A 26,943-nucleotide genomic window follows, 5' to 3' on the forward strand; every position below is an offset into this window, starting at 1 on the left:
CATCCCCACACTGTCACTGCAGAACATTTCCATCACCACCCAAAACACCTCATGCTGTTTGTAGCCATTTCCCATCCCCTTCCTTCCTAGCCCCTGACAACCAATAATTTACCTTCTGCCTCTATAGATTTGCCTATTCTGGACATTTCACAGAGATGGAATCATTTACTGTGTGCCTTTTTGCGACCGGCTTCTTTCATTTAACTTAATGTTTTCAAGGTTCATCCACATTGTTACATGTGTGCACTGATGGACATTTGGGTTGTTTCCACTTTTTGGCTATCATAAATAACATTCTTATAAACATTCATGAGCAAATTTTATTTGACCATATGTTTTCAGTTCTCTTGGGTCTATACAGAGGAGTAGAATTGCTGGGTCATATGGTAATTCTACATCTAGCTTTTAGAGGAACTCCCAGACTCTTTTCCAAAGCAGGTGCACTATTTTGCTTTCCCTCCAGCAGTGTACATGAGTTCCAATTTCCCTACATTCTCACCAACCCTTATTATTGTCTGTCTTTTTGTTATAGCCATCCCAGTGGGCGTGAAGCAGTACCTAATTGTAATTTTGATTTTTGTTTCCCTGATGACTAATTGTTTTGAGCATCTTTTCATGGGTTCAGGGCCTTTGATATGTTGATTTTTTTCACATATCCTCAAAAGGGGACACAGTCAGCAGCAGTTCCTAAATGCATTGGACCAAGCCAAACTTGCAAAAGCAGTTCCTGGAATGCAAGCCCATACCCAAAAGCTGGGAAACATTGGCCCAAAACCAGCCTGTGCTGGAAATGTGAGTTTGGTGAATATCCTTAGGTCATTACTTCTGCAAGTTTTGCTCAAAGGAAGGGAATCTGAACTCTCCACTCTTGTACAAAAAGATAATAATAATAATAACTTTACTCCAAGATATAGCACCCTGGCATGATGAATATTTTGAATTAAAGGCCCTGGGAGAGAAGCAGATGCTGGAAAAGGCTTTTGGCTATCTGTATAAAGACTGGACCCACCAAGGACAGCAATTGTTCTCCATCTGTTCCCTGAAATCTCGTACCTGGATGGACCTTTTCACAAGATAATGTCAGTCTCTCAGGCTCATTAAAATTCCAAAGGGAATCATTTACAGGTTAGTTTCTGTCCCCCTGGGTCTATTCATTCTCACTAATACTCATTTATTGCCCCTAACAAGAATTACTTACATTCCCCGTGTCCTCCTCTCTCTCCTATGAGGCCTTGTGGAAGGTCACCATGTGCCTTTACACTCACTGCCCCTCCTTTCCCTACTGCTTACCTGCCCCACAAGCCAGTAGTGGCCGCTCCTCTGAGCCCTGTGAGACGTCTTAAAAGTTTTATCCTCAGTATAATTCAAATGTGTTCCTTTCTCCAATACCCAAAATCATGGTATGGGATTATTTTTTCAGTAGGGAGACAAATAAAAAGGAGGCCATTCGGGTCTTCTATATTTTAAGACCACAATCTTGACTGAACCTATAGGTGACCCAGTGTGCATAAGCTGCTATTTCCTGTCCTCCTAGTCATCTGTGTGTAGAATCAAAGACACCCACCACTTTAGTACCTCTCATTTGTCACTTTTCAACACTTCCTGGCAGGCAGTTAGCATAACTGGTCCTGCTGGGTGATCCAGACCACACTCTGCAACTCTGCAACTCTTTCTTCTAAGCCAGGCTCCCTACTGTCTTCTCATTCTCAAGGCAGGGGAAGACCTCAAAGGGTTCTTGCATCCCAGTCTCACTGCCCAAAGGGGCACAAGGCCCTCCAGGATGTGGGGACAGGCACTCTGGGGCAAGCCGGTGTTGTCCAGAATATCACCAGGATGGATTTTGTGCCTTACAGGGTCGGTATTATACAATGGAGTCATCCATAGTCAGTAGGTTTGGGGGGAAAGTTATATATATTTATGAGGGGAGCCAATTACATAAGCAATGGGTAAACATACATGTAACACATCCCATGTTCACTTAGGGGCAGGATTTTAGCATTAAAATGAGGTGGAATTTGGCTCTTTACATGAAAAGGTGAGCTATCAGACACAAAGGCAGTTTGTGCACAATCTGTCCAAGAGGACTTGAGGGCTACAGCTGCTCATCTGGAAAGAATGCTTATAAGACCAATCCTCTGTCCAACCAGAGTTAGGAGGGCTCTGACAATTTGCCTGATTAGCTCTACTGTTGGGAGTTTAGCAAGGGTGTGGTTTTTCTTGTAACCATAGGAATTTAGGGAGTTGCCATGCCAGCCAAGTCCTAAACTCTGGGTTCATAGGTAACTTTTGTTTCCCTAACCTTAGGATCTGTCTTAGTTGGTAAAGGGGTGTTTATTTTGGTTTCTCAGATCACACTAGGAACCTCTCAAGTCCTGTATTCTTATTAAAAAGCTAATTATAAAGCTTTACAATTTACTTTGTGATTACTGTAGCTTATTATAAAGCAACTGTAATCAGTAGGATTGGTGTTAAGATAGGTACACAGATGGGTAGAAAAGAATTGAGAATCCAGAAATAGACTCATATTTACATGGTCAATTTATTTTTGACAAAGGCACCAAAGAAATTTAGTATAGAAAGTATAATCTTCATCGAATGATGCTGGAAAAATTGAGTAACTATATGAAAAAAAAAGAAAAGAAAAGAAAAAAGTGAAAAAGAATCTCCACCTCCATCATTACTTCATACCATATAAAAAATTAACTCAGAATAGATCATAGACATAAATGTAAGAGCTAAAACTATAAAACTCCTAAAAGAAAACAGGAGAAAATAGAGAAAAGGTTGGTGATCTTGGTTTTGGCAGTGATCTGTTAAATTCAATAGGTAAAACACAAATTAGAAATAATCTATTGACTGAACCTCATAAAAATAAAACATAAACTTTTGTTCTTCAAAAGACATCTAGGAAAATGAAAAGGAAAGCCCCAGACTGAGGTAAAATGTTTGCAAAACATATATATAATAAAGGTTTTGTATCCAGAATTTATAAAGAAGTTAAGAAGACAAGCAACATACTTTTTTTTAAGTTTCAAAAGATCTGAAAAAGACATCTCACCAAGTAGTTTGTAGGACTGGCAAATAAGCAAACAAGAAGAGGCCCACAGCTTTAGTCATTAGAGAAATGAAAATTGCAACCACAGAGAGGTACTAAACACCAACTTGAATGGATGAAATTGAAAAGTCTGACCATATCAAGTGTTTGCAAGGATGTGGAACCAACAGGAACTCTCATTCACAGCTAGTGGGAATGGAAAATGGTTTGACCATGCTGAAAAGTATTTTGTTGTTTTTTTTAAAAGTTAAAAATATATCTACCATATGACTCAGTCATTCCACACTTGGTTATTTACACCCCACAAAAAATGAAAGCATATATTCACACAAAGGCTTTTAAACAAGTGTTCATAATAGCTTTATTTGTAATTGCCAAAAACTGAAAATCACCCAGTCGTACCCCAGCAGGTGAATGGATAAACCAATTTTGACAGAGTCATATAATGGAATGCTAACCAATAATTTAAAACAGGAAAAATTGATACCTATAACAGCATTATTGAATCTCAATAGAATGATGCTGAATAAAAGAATATGGACAAAGAAAGAGTATTTACTATATGATTTTAGTTGCATAAAATTCTAGGAAGTCTACTAATCTACAGTAACAGCAAGCAGATCAGTAATTGCCTATGGGGGGAAGGAGTTGGACAGCGGCAGGGGAAGGGTTAAAGTCACATTTTATTTTTAAAGCATTCAGCATGTATTTTGGGCTGCAAAATAGCACAAGGAAACTCTTGGGTGTGATGGACATGTTCATTAGTTAATTGTTATGATAGTTTCAGAGATATAAACATAAAACTTCTCAAATACACACTTCAATTATGTACAATTTATTATGTGGTCATTATACTTCAATAAAACTGTCACGGAAGAACAACCCTTATCTTCTAGAGATACATGCTGAATGTCTCACGAATAAAATTATCTAAGAACTGAAATTAGCTTCAAGGTAAAGCAGGAGTGGGTGAGAAGTGTGTGTGATATGGATGCAAGGGTGATACAGAAGATTGGCATCAAGTGACAGAAGTAGATGGTACATTCATTTTTATATATGCTTGAAATACTACATTACAAAATACCAATAGAAAATCTGAGTCTAACCCTAAGAATGCAGTACATCCCTACCGTCATGTTTCTTTCTTTAGAGTTGAGGAGAAGCCTGTTTACTTTGGTCAGAAACCTCATTAGGCTTTATTTAGTTCAATGAAAATGTGTATAGGTGAAATAGTTCATACGAATTCATTACAATTGGTGTATCAATTAATTAAATAATATTAATAATACAAATTAATTAAAATTAGTTAATAATCCAAGCAAGTCTTTTGGTAGCTTGCATTTTATCAAAGAAGGGATCCATGGCAAAGGCTGGGAAGGGACTTTTAACAGAGGAGCATGAGTTCCATGGCAGAGTTGCCCCTCAAGTAATGCTTTGTAGATTAGTACAGCACCTGTGCATCAAAGTAGTGAAAAGATTATGAAATGTGAATAAGGAGTTAGAAGGTGGACCTTGAAGTCCTCCTGGGTACCCATTTCCCCAAGAGTGAGCAACATTATTCTTCATTCCCATACTCCTACAGGATCAATGTTGCAGCCACAGTAGGTGGAAAATTCTAAGTCTGCTAACAATTAGGAGCATGTCCCTCTAATGAAAGGGCCTGTTCATGCAATTTTCTTGATGTTTGGTGAACTCTGCCACATTATATCCTCAGAAGACTTTACTACCTGAGAGGGTTTGATGCTAACTGCTGAGTAAAAGCATCCAGTGCTGATCACCCAGAGGAGGGAGTGGGGATACATGTCCACTACAGCCCAGACTTTAGAGTCCGCAAAAGCAGTCAAAGAATGGTGGTCAGAAAAGATGTATGAGTCACTTGACTGACCACTTAAATCCAAAGGAATTTGTTTATATGGACCAATCATTTTAGTAAGATGGTGTGTTATGTGCCTTTATAATTTAATATTTTAATTTTATTTAGACAATATTGGAAAAGATAATGCAATCTGATGATCTCAGCAAAATTCTCTCCTCTATAAAAGTAATGAGAAAAGTGACAAAAATAATCAGAACCAACTTTTTAGAATTCTGGAAATTTACCAAAGTGTTGCAGCCATCCAAGGATTGTTTACTCAAGCAAAACAACTGAATTTCACTAAGAATAGTGAGGTTTGTGACATTTTAATTTTCCCCATTCCTATCACCCTCTCTCCAGCTTCATGGTAGCCTTGAAAACCAGCAGCCCCCAGTCATAGAGAAAACCTGTCTAGTGGTTCTCTGAAAGATCCCACTTGCAAGGCTGTCTTTGTTTAATCTGACTTGGAGTTTGCCCAGTGTGAAAAGCCATTTCTTCAGGGGCATTTGTTTAAAACATTTAGAGGCAATTGTTTAACTTCACAGATGCTAGAGATAGTGGATAATAGTTGCAACAAACAATAGGCTAATTGAAAAACTTAAAGTGAAAACTGGAGAATGGATGTTCATAGAGGCTTTGAAAATCTCTGACATATTCTGGGAAATCTGGAAGGCCATGAGCAGGAGTAAGAAAGGCTTTGCACATGCACAGAGCTGTGTGCAGGCTCAGAAAAGATCTTAGAAGATCCTAAGCCCTCATCTACGGCACCCTTAAAGTTCTGGACAAGAAGATATGGTCAAAATCTAAGTTTAAGGTGGAATTGTCAACTGCTTGGATGAGTGTGGAAGACATTCCCCAACATGCATGTAGAGCACCTCAGCAAAAACTTGGAGATGTAAACCAAAAAGAAAAATCTAAGTCCCCCTACCCCAACCATCTGAATGGACCCCTCCTCTGTGTCAAGGGCATTCCAAAGTTAACCTGAAAAAGAAGTTCAGGCCGTGATGGGAAGGCAGAGTTGGACAAACCTGGTCGTACCCTCCTCCCTTTTGGAGTTACTAACAGAACAGACTCTAAATCTGATAAGAAACATTTTCAATCTAGTCTGTCTGAAGCCTGCTACCTGGAGGCTTCATCTGCGTGACAAAATCTTGGTGTCCACAACCCCTTATCATAACCCAGACATTCCTTTCTGTTGATAGTAACTCTTTCAACCAATTACCAATCAGAAAACCTTTGAATCCGCCTATGATATGGAAACCCCCACTTCTACTTGTCCCACCTTCCTGGACCGAACCAATATACATCTTCCATGTATTGACTGATGCCTTATATCTCCCTGAAATATGTAACACCAAGTTGTTACCCAACTACTTTGGGCGCATGTTCTCAGGATCTCCTAAGTGCTGTGTCATGGGCCATTGGTCATTCATATTTGGCTCAGAATAAATCTCTTCAAATATTGTACATAGTATGACTCTTTTTCATTGACAGAGACTTACTGGTTCCCGATCCTTAAAAAAATTTCTCTCCAATCATTAGATGACCATTGAGCTAACAAAGCAGAGACATCAGTGGCTACACAGGACAAAGAATACAGACTTATAACAGAATTATATCAGAAAAGTTACTAAAAAACAAAAACACCAACAAACTGTGAAAACAACATAACCTGAGGAGTGGAGAAAGTATCTGATTTTTTAAAGTTGCCACATTACATGATATTTTAATGTCTAGTTTTAACAGAAAATTACAAGACATGTAAAGAAGCAAGAAAATATGTCTCATACACAGGACAAAAACCAATGAATAGAAACTGCTCCAGAGGAAGCCCAGACATAAAACTTATTAGAAAAAGTCTTCAAATTTAGTTCAAAGGGTTAAAGAAAACCATGTCTAAATAACTAAAGTATGAAAATGGTGTTTCATCTAACACAGAGTATAGTAAAGAGATAGAAATGATTAAAAAGAATCAAATAGGAATGCTAGAGTTAAATAGATAACTAAAAACAAAATTTTAACAGGGGCCCAACAGCAGATTTGATCAGGTGGAAGATATAATCAGCAATCTTGAACATAGTTCATTTGAGATTATCCAGACTGAGAAACAGAAAGAAAAAAAATAATGAAGAAAAATGAACAGAACCTCAGAAACCTGTAGATCTCTATGAAACATATTAACATATGCATAATGGGGAGTCTCAGAAGGAGCATAAAAAGAGAAAGGTGATAAAAATATGTGAAGAATTAATGTCTGTAAACTTAACAAACTGTATGTAAAACATTAAACTATACAACCAAAAAAAAAATGGACTTTAAGTAAGATACACTCAAAAATATCCACACCTAGACACATCATTATTAAAATATCAAAAGTCAAAGACAAAGAGAATCTTGAAAGCAGTAGGAGAGAAGTGACTCATCCCACAGAAGCAATCCTCAATAACAACAGCTGACTTCTCGCAGGAAACCAAGTTAGCAGGATGGCATACTGGTGTTGGTTACAATGTGGCATTTGCTAATATTGTGCTTGTCTCCTGAAACTCTTATAGAATTGAGGCATTGAGCTTGTTTTGTTTGTGTGTTCATTTGTTTGTTGGCATGGTAGAGATTTTCATACAAAAAGCCACTTATAAGGAGCTTCCTTAGGTCTGTCTCTCTTCTCTGCAGCCTTGCTGCTGTTGTTCCTGTTGGTGCTTCTACATGAAGGGTCCTCAACTGTCTCATTCTCTGGTTTTGAAGTTAGTAGGACATACACCTTAAGCAGTTTTCTCAGTGGGTTTTCCAGGCATTTCACAGTGATGGTCCTTGTAAGCCCTGACATCATTGGTGCCGGTAGCACGTAGGCATGACAGGTCACTTTTCCCAGTAGAGCAGACCAGGCTCCACAGGAGAGAAATCCAGGAGTTCCTCACTTGGACAGGGGTCATGGAAAGTGACAGAGTCAAAGACGCTATGGGGTTTTAAGTCTGGAGAAGCAGAATCAACTGGGGAGGTTCTGGATGTTATCAGAACCAACTTCACTGCTTTCAGCAGTTTGTAGAGAGGATTGAATGAAAAAATGCAGTCATGCACCAAACATACTTAGAACAGGTGCTATTCAAGAAATGTTTGCCTTAGCAATGAGAGGATGGAGCAGAACAGCTGTTTATAAAAGAGAAGGCCCATCGAGGAAACTATTTTACAGAAACCACAGAGGTCATCTGGCCTGGGATTAAGGGATTGCTGATTTTCTAGGGGAACTATTGAGAATGCAGCAAGGAGTCCACTGGGAAGAAATCAACAGTGTGGCAGCTGCAATAAGGGCCCAGTTGAGGCCAGAGAATCATGGTGAACTCTGCTTATCGACAAGTGGTTCTCGGAACTCTGCTGTTCTCACCCTTCAAATGGAAATAATTATACTACCTATCTCATAAGATCATTGTACTACCATTTGTAAATGCTGAGTGCTTTGCCTGACACAAGATGTTAACTCAATAAATGATGGTGGTGGTGGTAATGGTGATGGTGGTGGTGGTGGTGGCAGTGATGGTGGTGGTGGCAGTGATGGTGGTGGTCATGATGATGGTAGCGGTGGTGGTGGTGGTGATGGTGGTAATGGTGGTGGTGGTGGTGATGGTGGTGGTGGTGGTGATGGTGATGGTGGTGATAGTGGTGGTGGTGGTAATGGTGGTGATGGTGGTGGTGGTGATGGTGGTGGTGGTGGTGGTGATGCTGGTGATGATGGTGGTGATTGTGGTGATGGTGATGGTGATGGTGGTGGTGGTGGTGGTGATGGTGGTGATGGTGGTGATGGTGGTGGTGGTGAAGGTGGTGGTGGTGATAATGGTGGTGGTGGTGGTGATGGTGGTGGTGGTGAAGGTGAAGGTGGTGGTGGTGATGGTGGTGGTGATGGTGGTGGTGGTGGTGGTGGTGGTGATGGTGATGCTGGTGGTGATTTGGTGGTGGTGGTGATGGTGGTGGTGGTGGTGATGATGATGGTGGTGATGGTGTGGTGATGATGATGGTGGTGATGGTGGTGATGGTGGTGGTGGTGGTGGTGGTAAAGGTGGTGGTGGTGATGGTGATGTGGTGATGTGGTGGTGGTGGTGGCGGTGATGGTGGTGGTGGTGGCAGTGATGGTGGTGGTGGTGATGATGATGGTGGTGATGGTGATGATGATGGTGGTGTTGGTGGTGATGGTGGTGTTGGTGGTGATGGTGGTGAAGGTGGTGGTGGTGATGGTGGTGGTGGTGATGGTGGTGGTGGTGAAGGTGGTGGTGATGGTGGTGGTGTTGGTGGTGGTGGTGGTGAAGGTGGTGGTGGCGATGGTGGTGGTGGTGAAGGTGGTGGTGGTGAAGGTGATGGTGGTGGTGATGGTGGTGGTGGTGATGGTGGTGGTGATTTGGTGGTGGTGGCGGTGATGGTGATGGTGGTGGTGATTTGGTGGTGGTGCTGATGGTGGTGGTGGCGGTGATGGTGGTGGTGGTGGTAGTGATGATGGTGAAGATGATGGCAGTGGTGGTGGTGATGATAATAGTGGAGGTGATGTCTCAAGGGAGATTTTATGAGACTCCTATAGGGTAGAACCCACTCTGAGAGAACTGACCTCAATTAAGCTTGATTCCAGTAAAAGCCAAGGCTAGACACCTAAGCTTCAGAGGGACAGAGAAGCTACTCTAAGTAAGAGAGGACAGGGAGTTGATTTTCCTGGGTGAGGATGGAGATTCTAGTGGGAAGAGGGTCAGAAACGAGGCCTCAAAAGACAAAGAACTTTGGGAAAAAAGAAAAATTATTCAGTGGGGAATTACTTTTCCATCTTTGGAATGTGCGATGTTAACCCCTTTCATGGTCTCTTTACATTATCTTCTGTAAAGTCTGTGCTTCTCACTAATGGCTTTGGAAAAGTGTACCTTTTTGGTTATCTTCAAGAGGGATTGAGTTCTGTATTGAGTGTGGCATGTGATTAAAAACAGACTGACCCCATGCATGCAGGATGCAGAAAAAAAGGCGCAGCTGACACCCAGGATGTATTATTATTATTACTGTGACACAGTGAATCTAAAAGAGGGATCAGTGGATGAGGGACAGGAGATGCAACTAAGAGCTAAGAGTGTGGTTCGTGAGACAGTGAAAGAGCTGAGTGACTCAACCCTAAAGGGAATTGTATCAGGGAGAAGAAAGATGATTTAAACTTCCAAGAAAGGCAGAGGATTACAGACAAGTTAAGCCAGTGTTGAGGGTCTTGAGCGAAACAGCAGCAGACAGTGCACTGTCGTGGTGGAGGTTGGTGTTTGTGCCTGAGAACCTTGCTCTTCAGTCAGGAGTGTATGACCTTGGACTTGGGTTAGGATTTGGACTTGAGTTAGGTGTTGGGTTAGTGTGCAGTTTGCACTTCTTTTGTGTGTGTGAGTGATGGTCTGGGAGACAGACCAAATTTCTTAGGCTCTAGCAGCAGGAATATTCCTTGTGCTCTAATGACATAAGGTAACTTGATTCTCGTGTCTGAAGTATCAGTTAGAGAAAAATAGATTAGAAAAGAGTTCAGAGGTAGCAAACACAGGCAAGGCTTGTTCAGTCAAGCTTGCATTTCAGTACGAAAAGGATTTATTTGAATGCCTACTGTGTGCTTAGCACTATACCTTCGTCTCCAAGTTAGAAACACAAGACTGCTTTCATCTCATTAGCAAACACGTTATAAGTGCCTTTTGTATGTTTGGTTCTACATGCTGAAAATTGTCCCAGATGCCCGGAATGTGACTTTTCTTCTTCCCTTTACCTCCTTGCAACTGCCCTCAATATGAAAGCCTATTTATAGTTCATTCAACATTAATTTTACTGAAAAAGCATTTGGTTTAGCCAAAACAAACATCAGACTCCATATACTTTTTTCAGTCTGAGAGTGGAAAATCAAAACTGACCTTGTGTCATGATTTACTGTATCTCCTCATCCCAGCCCCACAGGCCCATAAAGAAGAGAATCTGGTGACTGTTTTTTCTCAACAGTACCATGACTTCATAATCTGAACTATATCCAGTAATACTGATAGGATGGTTTTAAATTATATTGCCTTTAATTTTGTTTTATCAAGGAGGCTATGAAGTCCCTGCTAGTCTTTCCACTTTGGGTAGTGAAGCCTGTGTTCTTTGTAATAGGCTCTCAATTGTTGCTAGTGCCACGGATGCAATTTTCACCTTTTAAGCTCATTTAAATATCAACACTTCTCTACCTGCCTCTTGCTGAACAGAGTATTTTTGCACTTTTCAAGAGTTAAATTGAGGGATGCAGTGGCTCACACCTGCAATCCCAGCACTTTGGGAGGCCAAGGTGGGTGAATTACTTGAGCCCAGGAGTTCAAGATCAGCCTGGCCAACATGGCGAAACCAGTCTCTACTAAAATATATATGTATACAAAAATCAGCCAAGCACAGTGGTGCATGCCTGTGGTCCTGGCTGCTTGGGAGGCTGAGGCCGGAGGGTCAGTTGAGCCCAGGAGGCAGAGGCTACAGTGAGCCGGGATCACACCTCTGCACTCCAGCCTGGGTAACAGAGCTAGACCCTGTCTCAAAACAAAACAATAACAACAACAACAACAAACTTAAAAAAATAGTTAAATTGAGGACTAAAATTTCAGATGCTTTTAGTGCTGCACAGTCACCTATGAACAGGGCCTCTTTTAGATTAACGTTGTATCCGCATGTATTAATGTGCTGTATTAGGCAGGCCCACTTAAATCTCTTTTGTCCCCCAGTTGGTGTTTTCTGCCTCCACTGATACAAAATGGCTCTCCCAGGACAGGGACACCCTCAAAGTTCAGCTTCTCACAGGGGCCTTTGCCTCTCTCAGGGGAGCTTGGAGAATGGGGGAATTGGCCCTCATGGGACAGAGTGGAAAAAGGGTCTATCTTGTGCTGAAAACAGACACTTATATGACTATATGGGGAATGGGTGCTGTACAATATGCCTGACTCTTGGATTGATTTTTCTAGAACCAAGGAGTAGAGGCAGGGCACCGACCCTATTCCAGCTGGGGCTCCAAATTCCTGTCTGTAGGATGGCCTCTGCCCGAGGTCAGAAAGAAGGAGCACCATGAGGTTCGGGACCATCTTCTGCACACCGGCTACCAAGACTAGGAGGCTATTCTATGCTCTGTCCATCCTCACTGTTTAACCAGAAAGGGCGTGCCCGAGCCTACAGCAGGGGCTGATGGCACCTACAGGTTAGAAAGAGATGGGGTCCATGAGGGTCCTATGTCCAGGAACTGAAAACAATCCCATGGCCCCAGAGACAAAATTACAGCTCAAGTCACCATGTTCACAACTCTAACGTCAACACAAGGCTCCCTCAATCGCCTGGCTGTAAAATAGGTGGATAGTTGTGGTTGGAGATTCAGTGGCCAAGCATGAGTCAGTCCCAGGTAAGGTGATCAACCATCCCAGTTTGCCTGGACAGAGAAATTTCCCAGGAAACTTTGGGTTTTAAAGCCAGGAAAGTCCCAGGTAAGCAAGGCTGAGTTGATCACCCTGGCAGGGAACTGATTCATTCAATTCTGGATAATTGAATAAAGTCCACATCCTCACCAGGAACATTCTACTGGATGATAATTAGTTCCTTCTAGTTTTGCCTGTTTCTCTTCCAGGATCTGGGTTCATGGGATCACTACCTTATCAACTCTCCCCACACCCAGGCCCTGGCTCTCATCCCTACATTGCCCTCTACCCCTTCCTCCACAGGCAGGCCAGAAAGGAGACCCAGGCAGGACAGCCCACGTCTTCGGCTGCACTGGTTAGGGCATCATGCCTGCTCCACACCACATCTTTATTCAAAGTATTGTATTTGCAAACAAAAATGAAGTCCCACAAATGCGGGACTCCACCTGACTCTAAAAAAGAAAATAAATCACAAGTGTATTTTAAAAGTTACATTTAAGATTAGCAAACTGCAATGAAATGACTGATACTTTATCCAGAAAGCAACAGACATTCTTTTCTCAGTTGTGCTTCTTTGTTAAAGCATCTTGCCTCCCAGAGGTATAATGCGATCCCCAGGAGCAAACACTGAAGTGCACTAGAGTAATACCTTTCAAGCGCGGTGGGTGTGGTTCCAGCAGGATTCTAATTATGGCAGAAAAACAGCAACTATGACCACCAAACCAATCAAAATGATGTGAAACGCAATTTCTTTTTTTTTTTTTTTTTTTTTTTTTGAGACGGAGTCTCACTCTGTCGCCCAGGCTGGAGTGCAGTGGCGCGATCTCGGCTCACTGCGAGCTCCGCCTCCCGGGTTCACGCCATTCTCCTGCCTCAGCCTCCCGAGTAGCTGGGACTACAGGCGCCCGCCACCGCGCCCAGCTAATTTTTTCTATTTTTAGTAGCAACGGGGTTTCACCGTGGTCTCGATCTCCTGACCTTGCGATCCCCCCACCTCGGCCTCCCAAAGTGCTGGGATTACAGGCGTGAGCCACCGCGCCCGGCCCAAAACGCAATTTCTTAATTTCAGTCTCAAACTGTGCCTGGGCCAATGTATGTGAAAGTCTGATGTCCGTGTGGATTCAAATCCTGATTCACTCAGGCATGGTACTTAGCATTCTAAGCCTCAGTTTCCTCATCTGTAAAATGACATTTCTATCTCACACAGGCAGTTAGCCGAGGCCTGATATGCAGAAAGTGCTCAGCTGCTGTGACTCTTTACCCTTCCTGTGAGATGCCTTCTTTAACCCCACAGATGTGTATCATATGATGGCCAAGGCAGTTTCATGAATCATGGCATCTCAAGGGAGCTGGAGCAGATGAGGAGGAGATGGAGGTCCCAGGAAGGGCTGTGATCTGCCTGGGGTCCCACAGTGGGAAACAGGAATAAGCTCTCCAGACTCCCTATCCAGTGCTCTTTCCACTACAACTGGCTGTCAGTCTCCCATAGGACAAGAAAAAACAGTCAAAAAGGAAATTGAAGGGATGTTTGTTTTTATCCCTGTTCTTTCCTTGGTTCTATCTGTTCTGTTTTGGGTATTTTGTTTGTTTGTTTGTTTTTACTTGTATACTTTTTTTTTTTTTTTTAATGAAGCTTCCATCATGTAGGAGTAAGGTGTAGAAATCTGAGTCGGTGGCTGCCCTAGTATAAGACCATAGCCTTCATTTTGGTGAGCAACAACATAATTTCTGCTCTGAGTCCCATTTTCTTGCAGTGGAAGCTTAATCTCAGAGTATCAAAATCATTGCATCTGAGCGTGGGCCTGCCCACATCACGGGAGGAGGAGAAGGATGAGTAGATGATGTTTCATGGAGAGGACCTGCCAGTATCCCCCATCCCTGGCCTTCATCTTTCTCATCTACCCTCAACCACAGAACCCTGGGAGGAGGCTCCCTCGGTGGTTCCTGTGCTCTCGCAGGCCCTGTGAACGTATATGCTTCCTGGTGGGAAGAGCAAGGGAGCCTCTGGTGGAAAGCAGCCCAAGGGTCCAAAAACCACACAGCCTTGCATTAGGGCCCCCAGGGAGGGGGAAGACCAAGGTCGTGCTTTTGAACCTGGATGCCAGAAGAGAACAGCTGTGGGGAAAAGCACGTCTGGAACCAAGAAAAACATGTTTACCAAGGACCATTCCTCACACCAGCTGCAGGGAGGGTCAGGAAAGCCACAGGCTGCACTGCAGTTGCGACCTTGCATGTGGACGCAAGGCTCAGAAGGTTCCTCAAAGACCCTAACATGTTCCCAGAGTCAGGCTGGGTCCATTCAAACATCCACCCACCCTGGCCACACTCACTACACCTGACTTCCCTGTCTCATGAGTTAGAGAAATAGTACAGATTCTGGGTGATACTGGGCAGGTGGGAGGGAATGGGATAGGAAGGAGAGAGAGAGAGCAAGAGTGAAGGCTGTTTGGGTTTTTGTCTATAACATATGTATATACACTCACCAAGTCCATTATTTAAAACCTCTTTCATGGTTTCAATTTCCTGTGGACCACTTTTCATGTCCATTTTAAGTTCCTTGAAGGCGAGGAGATACATGTGTATCTGCCAGCTTCACTGTGCCTTATCTCTTAGGCAATCAATAAATATTAGTAAATAAATCAAAGGATGCCTGATACTCTAAAAATAAAATGTCTTATTATTTTTAGGTGATTTGAGCAAAGCACACGCACTGTGTTTGCATCTGGGAACCACATTTTTAATTTTAAAAAGTTATTTGTAGGCCGGACACAGTGGCTTACGCCTGTGATTCCAGCACTTTGGGAAGCCCAGGTGGGCGGATCACTTCAGGCCAGCAGTTTGAGACCAGCCTGGCCAACATGGCAAAACCCTGTCTCTACTAAAAATACGAGAATTAGCCAGGCGTGGTGGTGCATCTCTGTAATCCCAGCTACTGGGGAGGCTGAGGCATGAGAATCTCTTGAACTGCTCCTTTTTATTGCTGAGTGATATTCCATTCTATGAAGCTCAGTTTGCTTATCCTTTCTCCTGTTGATGAACATCTCATGTTTCCAGTTTTCCTCTCGGTGATTCTTCTTGTAAACATAATTTTCATTTCTCTTGGGAAAAACCCCAGGAGTGGTACTGCTGAGGGGGTAGGTGTTTGTATAGCTTTATAAGAAGTTACCACATCCTTACTAATATTTAAGTTAAAAGTGTAGAGGTATCTCATTGTGGTTTTAATTTTTATCTCCCTGATGAGTAATGATAAGTATCTCTTCATATCCCTAATGGCTATTTGAGTATCTTTTTTGTGAACTGTCTATGCAAACTGTTTCATTCATTTCTGATTGATTGTTTATCTTTTTACTATTTAGTTAAGAGAGTTCTTTATAAACCCGGGATTTCAATCCTTTTTCAGATGTTTTGTAAATATTTTCTCCTCATCTATGGCTTGCCTATTTATTTTCTTAATGGTATCGCTTATCAGCAGAAGCTTTTAATTTTGACAGGGACAAATTTTTTCATTTTCTGTTGTTTATTGCTTTCTGTGGCCTGTTTGTCTATCAAACATTTTCCTATCTCCAGGTTATGAAGATATTCTCCTATATTTTCTCTAAAAGTTTTATGATTTTATATTTAACTCTGCAATAATTTAGAATTAATTTTTGTATATGATGTGAGAAATAAGTTAAAGTTTTCTTTGTTCGTGTGTTTCCATCTGAACATCCAGTTAGTACAGCACCATTTCTTGAAAAGACTTTTCTTCCTCCATAGATTGCTTTGGTATCTTTGGCAAACAAATGACCATGTAATCATGGGCCTGTTTCCAGCTCTCTTGTTAGATCCACTGATCTATTTGTCAATCCCTATGCCAGTAACATACTGTCTTGATTATAAAACCAACAATGTTGGTATTATAATGTTTTAAACTCATGTAGTTTGAGCACTCCAGATTTATTTTCCTATTTCAAGATTGTTATAGATACACTAGATTCTTTGCATGTCTATATAAATTTTAGAATCAATTTGTAAATTTCTACAACAGATGTCTGCTAGCATTATTACTGGGATTGCAATAACTCTGCAGATCAATTTGCGGAGAATTGACACCTCAGCAACATTGAGTCTTCCAATCTGCAAACATGATACTCTGTGTGTGTGTGTGTGTGTGTGTGTGTGTCTTCTTTAATTTCTTTCAATAATGGTTTAGTTTTCAACATAGAGATCTTGTCCATCTTTTGTTGTTTATTCATGAGTATTTTATGTTTTTTGAAGATACTGTAAATAAAATTGTTTTTCTAATTTCATTTCTCAAATTCTTGCTGCTGACATAGAAAAGTATAATTGATATTTTAATATTAACCTTGTATCCTGTGACTTTGTTCGATTGATGTATTAGTTCTAATACTTGTTTCTTGCATTTCTTAAGATTTTCCACATAAACAATCACATCATGTGAAGAGTGAGTTGTAATTCTTCTTTTTAAAATCGTTACGCCTTTACTTTTTTTTTTTACTTACACTATTGCAATAGTTAAGACTACCTAAAATAAGTTGGTAAGTGTTCTTGCCTCCTCTGTTTTTGAAAGAGTTTGTGAAATAATGATACTATTATATTTCTTCCTTAAATGTTTTACAGGACTAATGAGATAACCTTGACCAAACTTTTCTTTGTGGAAGATTTTACAAAATAATACATTTTGGTTGGACACAGTGGCGCATGCCTGTAATCCCAGCACTTTGGGAGGCTGAGGTGGGCAGATCTCTTGAGCTCAGGAATTCGAGATCAGCCTGGCACAACATGATAAAACCCTGTCTCTACAAAAAATACAAAACTTAGCCAGGCATGGTGGCTTGCACCTCTCACCTACTTGGGAGGCTGAGGTGGGAGAATCACTTGAGCCCGGGAGGTCGAGGCTGCAGTGACTGGAACAACACCTTAGCACTTACACCTGGGCAACAGATCAAGACCCTGTCTCAAAAAATAAATTAATTAATTTAATTAAATTCAATAGCCTCTCATACATGAGTTATGGTACATTGTGTTTTTCAAGGAATTTGTCTATTTCATCTAAGTTGTCTATTTTGTTAGCATAATGTTTTTATGCTTTTTAAAAATGCTTGTAGCATTTTCAGTGATAACTCCTCTTTCATTCTGATATTGATTATTTGTATTCTCTCTCTTTTTCTTAATTAGTCTACTTAGAGTTGATCTTTTCAGAGAACAGACTTTTGGCTTTGTTAATTTTCTCTATTCTTTGTTGTTATCTCATTTATTTCTGTTATTATATATAGAATTTCTTTCCTTTCTACTTACTTTGGGTTTTCTTTCCTTTTCTTGTATTTTTCCCCTCCCTTCCATTCTCCCTCCTTTCCTCCTTTCTCCCTTCCTTCCTTTCTTACTTTTTTTCTTCTTTCTTTCTTCCCTCATTTTAGACTCTTAAGGTGGAAACTTAGGTTATGGATTTTAGAGCTTTGCTCTTTCCAATGTAAGTATGTAAAACTCTAAATTTCCTTCTAAACATTGCTTTAATTAGAGCTCATAAATTTTCATATGTAACATTTTCATTTTCATTCTGCTCAAAGGCTTTTCTAATTTTCTTTGTGATTTTTTCTTTAATTCATGGTTTGTTTGTTTGTTTTAAATAAGTGAGTTGTTTGACTGTAAACATGTGGAGTCTTCTTACATATCTTATTGTTACTGATTTCTAACTTAATTCCATTGTGGTCAGAGAAAATGCTCTGTAGGATTTCAGTTCTTTCCAACTTATCAAGACTTATTTGATGGATTAACATATGCTTTACCTTGAGAAAAGCTCCATGTGCACCTGAGAAGAAGGTATATTTTGCAATGATTGGGTGTAGTTTTCTATAAATATTAATTAAGTCAAGATGATGGTGATATTATATAGATCATTTATATCTGTACTGATTTTAGGCCTAGTTTTTCTATCAACAGTCATTGAGAGATGTTAAAATTTCCAACTATGATTGTGGGATTGTCTACTTCTTTTAATTCTGTCATTTTTGCTTCATATATTTTGATAGGCCTATATACATTTATGATTATAATGTCTTCTGATGAATTAATTCTTAATGCTTACCATTATAACATATCCCACTCTATGTCTGGCAACACTCTTATTTTGAATTTAATGTCATCTGATAATAATACAGCCACTTCAACAGTCCTATATTCTTATACTCTTTTCATGGTATTTCTTTTTCTATTTATTTCCTCTTAATATATCTGTTTCTTTCTGTTTAAAAAGCATCCCTTAAAGAAAGCTTTTTTATCCATTTTGACAATCTTTGTTTTTAATTGGAGTTTTTAGTCCATAAGCATTTAAAGGAATTATTGACACATTTGGACATATGTCTTTCATTTTACCATTTGTTTTCTGACTACATCCCCTCTAATTTCTGTTCCTTTATTCTTTTTCTGCTTTCTTTTCAACGTATTATAACATATTTTAGAATTATTTCTTAATTTACCTATTTCTAGCTATACTTATTTACCTCCTTTTTTTTTTTTTTTTTTTTTTTTGAGACAAAGTATCACTCTATCCACCCAGGCTGGAATGCGAGGAGATGATCTCAGCTCGTTGCAACCTCCACCTCCTGGATTCAAGCAATTCTCCTGTCTCAGCCTCCCAAGTAGCTGGGATTACAGGTGCACGCCACCATGCCCAGCTAATTTTATGTACTTTAGTAGAGGCAGAGTTTCACTGTGTTGCCCAGGTTGGTCTCAAACTCCTGAGCTCAGGCAATCTACCCGCCTCGTCCTCCCAAAGTGCTAGGATTACAGGCATGGGCCACTGTGCCCAGCCACTTCTTTGCTTTTTAAATTGATTGTGTAGAGATTATAATGCATTTCCCTTACTTTTCACAACCTATTAAAATTTGTGCCACTTGGCCGGGCATGGTGGCTCACACCTGTAATCCCAGTACTTTGGGAGGTCAAGGCGGGCAGATCACAAGGTCAGGAGATTGAGACCATCCTGGCTAACACAGTGAAACCCTGTCTCTACTAAAAAAAAAACACAAAACATTAGCCGGGTGTGGTGGCGGGCACCTGTAGTCCCAGCTACTCAGGAGGCTGAGGCAGGAGAATGGCGTGAACCTGGGAGGCGGAGCTTGCAGTGAGCCAAGATGGCACCACTGCACTTCAGCCTGGGTGACAGAGTGAAACTCTGTCTCAAAAAAAAAAAAAAAAAAAGAAAAGAAAGATTGTGCCACTTATGTAATGTAGAAACCTTGCAGTTACATAAAACCACCCATCCCTAATCACTCTTTATACTGTAATTTTCATAGGCATCACACCTAAGTGACAAACCCCATAAGACACAAATTTTGCTTTAAACAATCATACGTATTTTCAATAAATTAAGAGAAAAAGCGCCAGTCTTTTCTATTTGTCTAGAAATTCACTATTTCCAACAGTATCATTTCCCTTCGGGAAATACTAAAGGAATTTCCTTTAGTATTTCTTATAATACAGGTCTACTGGTGATGAATTCTCTTAGCCTTCTGACATGTCTTTATTTTGCCTTCATTCTTGAAGGATAATTTTGCTGTATGTAGAATTCTGGGTTGACATTTCCTTTTTGGCACATTAAAGATGTTGTTTCACTATCTTTTGGCCTCCCTTGTTTATCAGAAATCAGCAAATATTGCTTCTTTGTTCCACGTGATGTCCCATTTTTATTTAGTTGATTTCCATCTTTTTTCCCTTATTTATGAATTCAGCAGTATAACTATGATGTCTCCAGGTATTACTCTGGTTGGAGTATGATGAGCTTCTTGAATCAAAAGTTTTATGCCTTTCATCACATTTGGGAATTTATTTCTGCTCCATTTACTCTCTTCCTTCCTAGAAGTAAGAGTACGAATTACTAGAATAACTAGAACTCCAATTACTCCTATGTTAGACATTTTAATATTTGTGAACCAGTCCTTGAAACTGTTCAATTTTTTTCTCTGCCATTTTTCTCTCTTTTCTTTAGATTCGATCATTTTCATTTGACCCCTTTTCAAGTTCATGGATTCTTCCCTATGTTGTCTCTATTCTGCTAGAGGATGAATTTTTATTTCAGATATTTTCCATTTTAGTCTAGAATTTTTATTTGGTTGCTTTTTATAGCTTGTATTTTTCTGACGAAATTTTACAACTTTTTATTCATTAGGAGTATCTTTTCCTTTACATGACTGAACGTAGTTAAAATCCTTACCTGCTAATTCTAACATCTGGGTCATCTGCCATTCTCTTTTTGTAAGTGTTGACTCTCCTCCAGAATCTGCCTGCTTTATTTGACTCCAAATAGTTGTCCTATGTGCAAGTGTGTGTGTGTGTGTGTGTGTGTGTGTTCAAACTCTTAAATGTCTCAGCAAAGGGTGGCTAATCTGATGGTGAGATCCTGAAAAAGAGAGAACAAATACTTTCATCCTGCTTTATTTAACCCATGAAGGTGCAGGATGAGGTTGACTTCATTCTCTGTAGAGGGCCTAGCTGGCTCTGTGGCACAATGGACACAATGCATTGTCTATAGGAGGCCTTGTGTACATACACATGTGCACTCACACATGGGGCAGAGCCCATAATCTTTGCTGACAACAGCATGCAGTGTATAAATCTCTGTAGCTCAGACCCAGAACCTGAAAAATTTAGACCTAACATCATTTTGACCCAGTAAGAATGTTAGCTGGAAATTAGTTTATAGCCCAGGAGCTATTTTTTAAAGATCTGTAGGCTTACTAGCCATGACAGTAATGATGATGAAAATGACATCGTCATCACCAATAGCTGCTGCCATCTATTGATCCCATAACATGGGATCATATGTTATCTCTGTCCTCACAACAATCCATTTCACAGATGAAGAAACAGACTCAGTAAGCATGTGATCACTTCTCACAACTAATGGAGCCAGGATTCTGTCCTTACGGCTCCAGAGACTTCTTTTTTTTCCCCACTGTACCACAACACTCACCAGGACTGGAGTGCCATCTATGACCTCATTGCATAATGGATGGCTTGTCCTCAAATGGGCCCAGGTATATGTACATGCATACTTATGTCTATAGGGGAGAGGGGAAATTGATCCACTTTCCTCCACTCTAACTCCAGATCTCAGCTACCAAGTGGAAACTCCATTCTCACACCACAGCTACAGCACTGGGGGAAAGCGAAGGAAATAACTGAAGAGTAAGGAATTGAGCAAGGCTTTGAGGTCTGGATGTGACAGGTAGTTTGCACGTAGTTGGAATGCAGTAACATTGGTCCACAAGGTTTGTCAGAAACTCTGATTATTTTGGAAGGTACCAAGGTTTTGTCCTCTTCAGATATCATGAAAACAGGAAATTCTGTAAACATGGCCACTGAAGGGCTAGCTCATTTCTTGGAAAAGGAGTTTCTGGAGAGTTCTCAGAGCATATAAATAGCAGGGCCATAAAGACAAAGGTAACCATTCAAGGAATGGAGAAGTGTATTCTCAAAAATTACACGCCAAGCCAGAGCTGTGGTTCAGAAAGGGGGTTTTATGTTGTTTCTGTTGTTGTTTCGGTTTTGGCCTCAGAAAGGATGCGCGGCCCTGCTGTAAACAACCTCTCAGCACTGGGAAGGGTGTGCCTACAAGGCTGGTGTAGACGTCCAGAGCCTAGCCTATATAGGAAGGTCCAGAGACCCACAGAGAGGCCTGCATTTGACAGAGAAGCATTTCTTTCTAGAAGAGGGCACCTGGGAGATATTTCCAGAGAGCTTGTTGTGACTTGTCATGTAGCTCTTTCCCCATGTTTTCTGCAGGGAGGTACCAGGCACCTTTGAGCAACCAAGGACCCAAGACTTGAGATAGACACTAATCGCAGCTGGACACTCTCGATGCTGAGGATGTAGATGCGCAAACCAATGGAGGGAGGCCTAGTACTACCAGGAGCCATTGAAGAAGAAATCTTCAGATCCTACCAGGCCCATAGCTGTTGCCTTTGTGGGCTCCTGGGTTAATTTCCACGTATCAGTGGCCCATCCTATGACATCCTCACTGCATGCCATACTCCCAGCGATGTTCTGTGGACAGCCATTATTTCCAGTAATTGCTAAGGGGAGCCAGTCTCCAAAGAGTAATGAATCAGAGGTGTTCCTTGGAATGTCTTACACTAGGACTTCGTTGATCCCACAGGCTCCTTTCCGGATGAGCTGACCCTAATCTCTGGGAAGCTGGATCTGGAGGAACAATGGGATGGGATTTGCAGTGACCCTTCCCGCCCTTCTTGAGCAGCTTGTGAACCAGAAGATGTGCCTGGAGAGAAAGCCTCATTTGGGGAAGTGCAGTAGTCGAAGTTCTTTATTTTGAAAATGGAGAACAACCCTCCTCATAATCCTGTCTCCCTTTCCCCCTTTCCAACTAGAATATCAGTTCCCCTGAACATGAGTCAGTCACATTTCAAGGAAAACTGGCTGATGATGAAGAAATCACTAGAGGGCAAACTTTGTCCTTCCAGCTGTGGGTCTCTGAACTATAGAGCCAGCAGATCCGCCAGTGTAGGGACTGGGCCTTCCTCGCCCATTGAATGCTTTCTATACATGAAGACTTGGAGCTCTTTACAGATGACAGTAGCCAGTGAGGAAGATAAAAGAAGAAGAAAGACCCAAAATGCGGGTTTGCCACTCTTTGTTGCCAGCACCATGAGGATAGTCACTCTGCCTTCTTTCCACCACCTCCAACTTCACACACACACCCAAACTCTGGTCCCACAGAGCCCGTTTGGTAACTGCCTGACCGCCCACCTTGAAACCAGATGGTCATGAACCTGTCACCAAGTCACCTGAAGATCTTCCACTGCAACCTGTGTGGCATCTGCCATAGGGACCATGGGACATGATTGAAGACCCACTCCAATGCAGTTGATAAAGGGGTGGGTCTGCACTGAAGTTACGTGCACCAGGGCCTGGGCCAAGGGTGGGCTGGGTCCGTCATGTGTGTAGTGGTCTTCTTCAGAGTAGCAGCTGATTCAGAAGGATTCCAGAGAACTGCACAGACTAGGTCTAGTCAGGTATCTTGGACATTTTCTATTTCTAGATTAGAGAATATAGCATATGCTGATTTTAATATAACTGCATATGTGACTTTTTCAATGAGAAAAATTTTAAGTGATGTTATAAACAATTTTTGGCATATAGAGAGAATAGTCAAGTATCTGTTTAACTAGCAACATAGTTACTCGTGCATATTTAAAATACTACATAAGTATGGCCTGGTACAGTGACTCATGCCTGTAATCCTAGCACTTTGGGAGGCCGAGCTCAGTTTGAGACTTTGGACAACATGGTGAAACCCTGACTCTACTAAAATACAAAAATGTAGCCAGGTGTGGTGGTGGGTGCCTGTAGTCCAATCTACTTGGGAAGTTGAGGTGCAAGAATTGCCTGAACCTGAGAGGCAGAGGTTGCAGTGACCTGAGATTGTGTCACTGCACTCCAGCCTGGGTGACAGAACAAGACTATGTCTCAAAAAATGAAATAAAAAATAAAATAAAATAGGCCCTGTGCCACGGTTCACGCCTGTAATTCCAGCACTTTGGGCAGCTGAGGCGGGCAGACCACCTGAGGTCAGGAGTTCGAGACCAGCTTGACCAACATGGTGAAACCCCATCTATACTAAATACAAAAAATTAGGCCGGGCGCGGTGGCTCAAGCCTGTAATCCCAGCACTTTGGGAGGCCGAGACGGGCAGATCACGAGGTCAGGAGATCGAGACCATCCTGGCTAACACTGTGAAACCCCGTCTCTACTAAGAAATACAAAAAACTAGCCAGGCGAGGTGGCAGGCGCCTATAGTCCCAGCTACTCGGGAGGCTGAGGCAGGAGAATGGCGTAAACCCGGGAGGCGGAGCTTGCAGTGAGCTGAAATCTGGCCACTGCACTCCAGCCTGGGCGACAGAGCGAGATTCCGCCTCAAAAAATGAATGAATGAATAAATAAATAAATAAATTAGCCAGGTGTGGTGATGCATGCCTGTAGTCCCAGCTACTTGGGAGGCTGAGGCAGGAAAATTGACTTGAACCTGGGAGGCAGAGGTTGCAGTGAGCCAAGATTATGCCACTGCACTCCAGCCTGGGTGACAGAGCAAAACTTCATCTCAGACAATAAAATAAAATAAAATAAAATAAAATAAAATAAAATAAAATAAAATAAAACTACCTGAGTTTGGAAACGTTGCTTTTTCCCACATTACTCACCTCCTTTACAGCACCAGCATCTTTGTTGACACAAGATCTCTTTTTAATTATGTCACAGTTTGTTGATGAATACGTCACCTTTGCTTCAGTTAAATCAAGTAGGATGCAGTGACTCCAAGTCTGAGGGGTACTTCCCAGGAAGAGCAACCCCCCACAGCCATTTGCAGAGCATCGGAGTAAGTTTTACCTTCATCCCTTAGATGTGAATTTGTTATCCTCACTGTGACAATCCCTTATCGCATGGCTTTTAGAAGGATTCTCAAAAAGCTAGACTCTCACATTCAACCTTGCAATTGCCTGGCTGGGTGTTACGTTTCTTTGCCTCCTATTAGAGACCCTGTCAGCATCCAAAACTAGCACTGTTTGAGGACGTTAGAGTCAATGGTTGTTTCCCAGATAGAACTTTGTGTGTCCAAATAAATGGTTCAAAATCATCAAGCGAATAAATACTCTGGAATAAGAGAAGCCTCGTGAGGATTTGACTCTAAACTGGCTCCCTCTGTTCTGCAGTAAGAGGTTAGGAATAAAACCAAACGTTGCCTGAGGTTCAGATATACTCAAAAGCAATGAGGTGTGGCTCAGGTGTGCACTGGCAAGGTCACCATGAAGTTCAGCCAGAGCCTTTGCAAGCCTGGGCCTGAGAAGACAGACTCCTTAGATCCAGAAGGGCCAGTGGAGCTGGGCTGGCCTGCTGCCACTCACAGGCGGAGACTCTGCCAGCAGAAGGGACACTGCTGTCAGAGCTGGGGAACTGCGGACCACATGGCTGAGGCCCAACCCCAGGTCTCCTGACTCAAAACCTCTTCCCAGGGCTTGTCCTCCTCCCTAAATATATGTGCCCCAAATTGTCACCAGATCTCAGGAAAGCACTGGCTTTGTCTGGGATAAACACCAACTCCACAGCACACCCAGTCATTACCAGATTGGCAGTTGTTGTCTAGGTCTTGTGGCTTCTTGGGGTTTTCTCGGGTGTCTCTCTCCCAAATCTTTCCCCTTTCCTTTGATTATATTCACATAAACATTGAGTTTTATAGCCCTCAAGCTCTCTTAAGCATAACACACTTTGTCCCTCTCTGTTTCCCTATGCAGTTGCCCCTCCCTCTGCTGTCAGAGGCCCATCCAGCTGCTCCAGCCCTGTAGCTCCAGTGTCTCCTCCTCTCTCTTTCCCCTACTCTTTTTCTGGAAAGATCTATCTGAGGGTCCTGAAGGAGGAGACTCGAGGTTGTTCTCTTGGACAAAGAGGTCTGGGTGGATGACATAATTCACTTTACGTCTTAGAAAAATAACCTTGTGGCTCTTGGCTCTCTTGGGCTCTCATTTTGGTTGCCTAAGGGCTCTAGGCAGAGGGCCAGGGAGCCCAGCCCCAGCCTAGAGACTTGCAGGGCTCAGAGAGCTGCAGTGTTGGGGCGTCCGCTGTGCCTGCCGTCCCCCCTTGCCACGGACTCTACCTGCAGAACTTCACAGCTGAGAGGCTGGCCCCGAGCTTCCCCTTCATGCCTCCCAAAGCTTGCGATTGCTTAATTATACGCTGCTGCATACCAATTTCCATTTTCTCTCCTAGTGTGTTTTGACTGATAACTTTGACTTACCCTCCTGATGCCAGAAACTGTGTTAGCTACTGCTCTGGCAGCAGGAAAAGGCCGGTTCCAGGGAAGGTTGAATGCTTATTGTTCTGGATTATTTTGAGGGAAAAAAAAAAAAGAGGTACCTTGAAGAAAGATGAAGACAAAATATGGAAGGGTGCTGAATTTGCAAAAAGCCTAAGGGGAAAAAACTCAAATGTCCATCAGGAGTGGAATGAGTAAACAAATCATGGCATGTTCACACAATGGAATACTACCTACCAATAAACAGGAATGAACTGCAGATGCACACAGAAACATGGGTGAATCCACTAGGCACCATGATGTGTAGAATAAAGCAGACTCGGCCAGGCGTGGTGGCTCATGCCTGAAATCTCCACGCTGGGAGGCCAAGGTGGGTGGATCACTTGAGGTCAGGAGTTCAAGACTAGCCTGGCCAAGATGATGAAACTCCATCTCTACTAAAAATACAAAAATCAGTTGGGTGTGGTGGCGCACGCCCGTAATCCCAGCTGCTCGGGAGGCTGAGGCAGAAAATTGCTAGAACCCAGGAGGTGGAGGTTGCAGTGAGCCAAGATCGCACCGCTGCACTCCAGCCTGGGTGACAGAGTGAGAATCTGTCTCAAAAAAAAAAAAAAAAAAAAAAAAGCAGGCTCAAAAGAAGACATACTACATGGTTCCATTTATATGAAGTTTTAGAACAGGCAGAAATAATCCATGTGGATAGGGGTCAGAGCAGTCATTATTGAAGAGCAAGGGAAAACGTGGATTGGCTGGGGAGGGACACAGAGGCACTTCTGGGAGTAGCCTGCATCTCATGCACAGT

The 26,943-nt window shown here is 41.9% G+C and overlaps 1 protein-coding gene across 14 annotated transcripts in view; it reads left to right on the top strand.

The window, feature by feature from the left end:
* The window catches only part of LOC105471806 (myb-like protein A), a 504,277-nt gene that overhangs the window by 423,676 nt on the left and 53,658 nt on the right, over positions 1-26,943 (top strand). For 2 of the 14 annotated variants that reach the window (XR_011612003.1, XM_011724550.3), the window contains exon 4: positions 22,103-22,650. The exons of 10 other annotated variants lie outside the window; for them this stretch is intronic. Coding sequence is in view for 1 of the 4 variants with exons in the window: in XM_011724550.3 (XP_011722852.1) it covers positions 22,103-22,123 (21 nt within the window). In the remaining 3 variants the exon portion in view is untranslated. Of the gene's footprint in view, positions 1-22,102; positions 22,651-23,105; positions 23,212-24,592; positions 24,711-26,943 lie in introns of those variants that run through there. 2 more of the 14 variants (XR_011612005.1, XR_011611991.1) reach the window with 2 other exon arrangements.

The sequence above is a fragment of the Macaca nemestrina genome, chromosome 13 (assembly GCF_043159975.1).
Source record: "Macaca nemestrina isolate mMacNem1 chromosome 13, mMacNem.hap1, whole genome shotgun sequence".
NCBI classification, from domain to species: Eukaryota; Metazoa; Chordata; class Mammalia; order Primates; family Cercopithecidae; genus Macaca; species Macaca nemestrina.